Below are 3,738 nucleotides of genomic sequence, written 5' to 3' on the forward strand. Positions count from 1 at the left end.
CGCTACATGTCAAACACACACCGCTACATGTCAAACACACACTGCTACATGTCAAACACACTCAGCTACATGTCAAACACACTCTGCTACATGTCAAACACACACCTCTACATGTCAAACACACACCGCTACATGTCAAACACACTCTGCTACATGTCAAACACACACCTCTACATGTCAAACACACACCGCTACATGTCAAACACACTCTGCTACATGTCAAACACACACCTCTACATGTCAAACACACACCGCTACATGACGAACACACACCGCTACATGTCGAACACACACCTCTACATGTCAAACACACACCTCTACATGTCAAACACACACTGCTACATGTCAAACACACACTGCTACATGTCAAACACACACTGCTACATAGACCGCACATAGACGGCGTCTCCTCCTTCGTACTTCCTTTCGGGCGGTCTTCTCACGGCGAGGTCCTCCCGTTTTCCTTCTACTCCTGAGCGCCCCTTAGTGGTTGTCCAATCTTCGAACTTATGACACAATTGTCTTCACTTTTTCATGACCCTAGGTTTTTTACACGCTTAAAACTAAACTCAAAATTACAGTTTTTAAAAAAACGTAAAACTGTGTGTTTTAATGAATGCATACAATGTTTCACGTTAGTCACAGTCTGTGTTTCATTTAGGTTAACGTACAGTTCAGCACATCAAAGATACATTTTACTTCTTAAACAGCTTCAATTTAACACATTTCAGTTATAGATATATGATCACACAGCCTTTTTGAAGTGTCCACTCGTAAAACGCTGCTACCTAGCATTTCTTGTAACATCTGAGCCAATGTGATCTTCCCTCTTTGACTCTTAACATGTTAGCCGAAGCGCGGGTTTTTCCACATATCTGACGGCCTCATTTGTCTTGCTACAGTGAGCCTTGTCCATTTAACAAATGATTCTCAAAACCCCCTGCTGGAGTTTTCTTACACCTCCTCTGGATGGGACTTTTCCATGGCTCATGAATTTGGACCTTCTGACCGCATCGGCAAACCTCGTCAGTTCAAACGGGATTTTCCACTGTCGTTCTTTCTGGCTGACAGCTGAGGCTTGAACACCGTCGGTCTCTGTAGGCTTCTGAGACACAGTCTGTATCTACATGCAGCCTGTTGTACTTTAAATTACAGCATTTTCTATTGATTCATCCCTTTTTCTACATATCACACAATTATGTCTTGTAATAAACACTCATGCATTCTACTAATACATAGGTTTGTGACTAATGATTGTAAAGAAGATAACACACCTTCTGTCATTGCAATATTCACTTCAATGTCAAACACACTGCTAAATGTCAAACACACACTGCTACATGTGAAACACACACTGCTACATGTGAAACACACCGCTACATGTCAAACACACACTGCTACATGTCAGAAACACACTGCAACACATCATCAAAGGCACACTACACATCATCAAAGGCACACTACACATCATCAAAGGCACACTGCTATCAACGGCACACCGTGACATGCCATCAAAGGCACACTACGCATCATCAAAGGCACACTACACGTCTTCAAAGGCACACTACACATCATCAAAGGCACACTACACATCATCAAAGGCACACTACACATCATCAAAGGCACACTACACGTCATCAAAGGCACACTACACGTCATCAAAGGCACACTACACGTCATCAAAGGCACACCACTACAGGTCATCGAACTCATACCGCTACACACACACACAAAAGAATCATCTCAATAATACCAATGCTTAAACATTCACACAATTAACATCTCAGCTCCGTGTCTCTTAGATTATAACGGTAAACTGTGCACGCCTCATCAAACCTGACCAACACGCCACCAACGGCATCGTGCACGTCATCGACCGCGTCATCACCGCCATCTCCAGCGACATGCAGACCATCATCGACATCGATGAAGACCTGGAAACGTTGCGTGTAAGTAAACYAAACCGCGGATTAGTGACTTCCTGTGTTTACGGCGTGACGTCCATCTTTCTTTTCCTGTAGGCGGCCTTCGCTGCTGCAGGCCTGACCACCCTGCTGGAGAGCGAAGGTCAGTACACCATCTTTGCTCCCACCAACGACGCCTTTCAGAAGATTCCTCAAGAGACCCTGAACAGGATCTTGGGAGACCCAGTGGCTCTAAAAGGTGACCACCGGTCCGTTTGACATCTTTCTATCTACTCAGAACCCTTAAGTTCACCCGTCTCCCTCATCCAGACCTGCTGAACTTCCACATCCTGAAGCACCTGCAGTGTGCCGAGTCCATCGTGTCGGGGTCCTCCATGGAGACCCTGCAGGGCACCTCGCTGGAGGTCGGCTGTGACGGAGACCAGATGACTCTGAATGGGAAGGCCGTCGTCACCAAGAAGGACCAACTGGGAACCAACGGAGTCATCCACTACATCAACGAGCTGCTCATCCCAGACTCAGGTACTCACTCTGCAGCCTCGCCGTGTCGTATTTCCATCGAATGAGCAGTAATAACTTGTCGTCTGCAGCCAAAACTCTTCTGGAGCTGGCCGAAGGCTCAACTGTTTCCACTGCAACCAGATTGTTCGTGGATGCTGGCCTCTCCCCGCACCTGACGGGGTCGGAGGCTCTGACCATGCTGGCTCCCCTGAACGAGGCCTTCAAAGGTAACGCTCCACCTTCGACGCTCGTAGACAGACAGGAAGCAGGTGTGTTTAACGCATCTGCCTGCTTGCGTCTCCCAACAGGAAGCGTGACGATGACTCCTGAGATGAAGAAGCTGATGACCAACCACATCCTGAAGGAGCAGCTGTCCTCCAAGTCTCTGTACCACGGTCAGGAGCTGGAGACCCTGGGGGGCCTCCAACTGCGGGTCCTCGTCTACAGAAATGTAGGAAACGTTGTTACGTCTCCTCCTAGGTTTCTGATGCCCGTCCTCAGAGAACCTCGCTGATCTGGACCCATGTCTTTAGTTCCTCCGTACAAACAGAGGAACCTCGTTCTGATGAGCTGGAACCTGTTTCTGTGCAGAGTCTGTGCATCGAGAACGCCTGCATCGCCGCCAACGACAAGACCGGCCGCTTTGCCTCCTTGTTCACGGTGGACAAAGTCCTCGCGCCTCCGATGGGGACGGTCATGGACGTCCTGAAGGCAGACGATCGCTTCAGGTGAGCCCCTTCGGTCAGGGTCTCCTGTCTGCAGTCTGCCCCCTACAGGCAGGGATCTGCAGCAGCACCCAACTGATTAATGAAAAGGGTGTTTCTCCTTCCCCCAGCCTTCTGGTTGGAGCCATCCAGACTGCAGGCCTGACGGAGCTGCTCAACCAGCAGGGGGCGCTCACCTTCTTCGCTCCCACCAACCAAGCGTTCAGCGCACTGCCGCAGGCCGAGCTCAGCAACCTGATGCGTGAGTGCTGAGGTGTTTAAAACAGGTTGCAGTCAAACAACTTTGTGCTTAAAATCAGTTAAACACCAAGACGTTCGGCTCGAGCAGGAAGAGCATCTGATGACTTTTAGTAATTATATCTTTTTTATTTTTTAGCTTTATTTACAAAAGAGTTCCTCATTGAAATACAGCGGGTAAAATAAGTATTGAACACGTCACCATTTTTCTCAGTAAATATATTACTGCTAATTACATGAGCCAGATGTCAGTAACAACCCAAGTGATCCATACATACAAAGAAATCAAACCATAAATGTCCAGAAATGAAGTTATTTGTAATAATGTGGAATGGCACAGGGAAAAAGTA

General features: G+C 47.7%; 1 protein-coding gene across 1 annotated transcript in view; it reads left to right on the top strand.

Annotated features, from left to right (window-relative positions):
* tgfbi (transforming growth factor, beta-induced) overlaps window positions 1–3,738 on the top strand; it is a gene marked incomplete in the record, with an annotated part of 24,574 nt that overhangs the window by 16,557 nt on the left and 4,279 nt on the right. Inside the window, 7 exon segments of the mRNA XM_014029552.1 lie at window positions 1,803–1,949; window positions 2,022–2,163; window positions 2,235–2,447; window positions 2,516–2,653; window positions 2,735–2,877; window positions 3,018–3,154; window positions 3,262–3,392. Coding sequence (XP_013885006.1) covers window positions 1,803–1,949; window positions 2,022–2,163; window positions 2,235–2,447; window positions 2,516–2,653; window positions 2,735–2,877; window positions 3,018–3,154; window positions 3,262–3,392 — 1,051 coding nt within the window.

Source organism: Austrofundulus limnaeus, unplaced genomic scaffold (genome assembly GCF_001266775.1).
Source record: "Austrofundulus limnaeus strain Quisiro unplaced genomic scaffold, Austrofundulus_limnaeus-1.0 Scaffold919, whole genome shotgun sequence".
Classification (NCBI taxonomy): domain Eukaryota; kingdom Metazoa; phylum Chordata; class Actinopteri; order Cyprinodontiformes; family Rivulidae; genus Austrofundulus; species Austrofundulus limnaeus.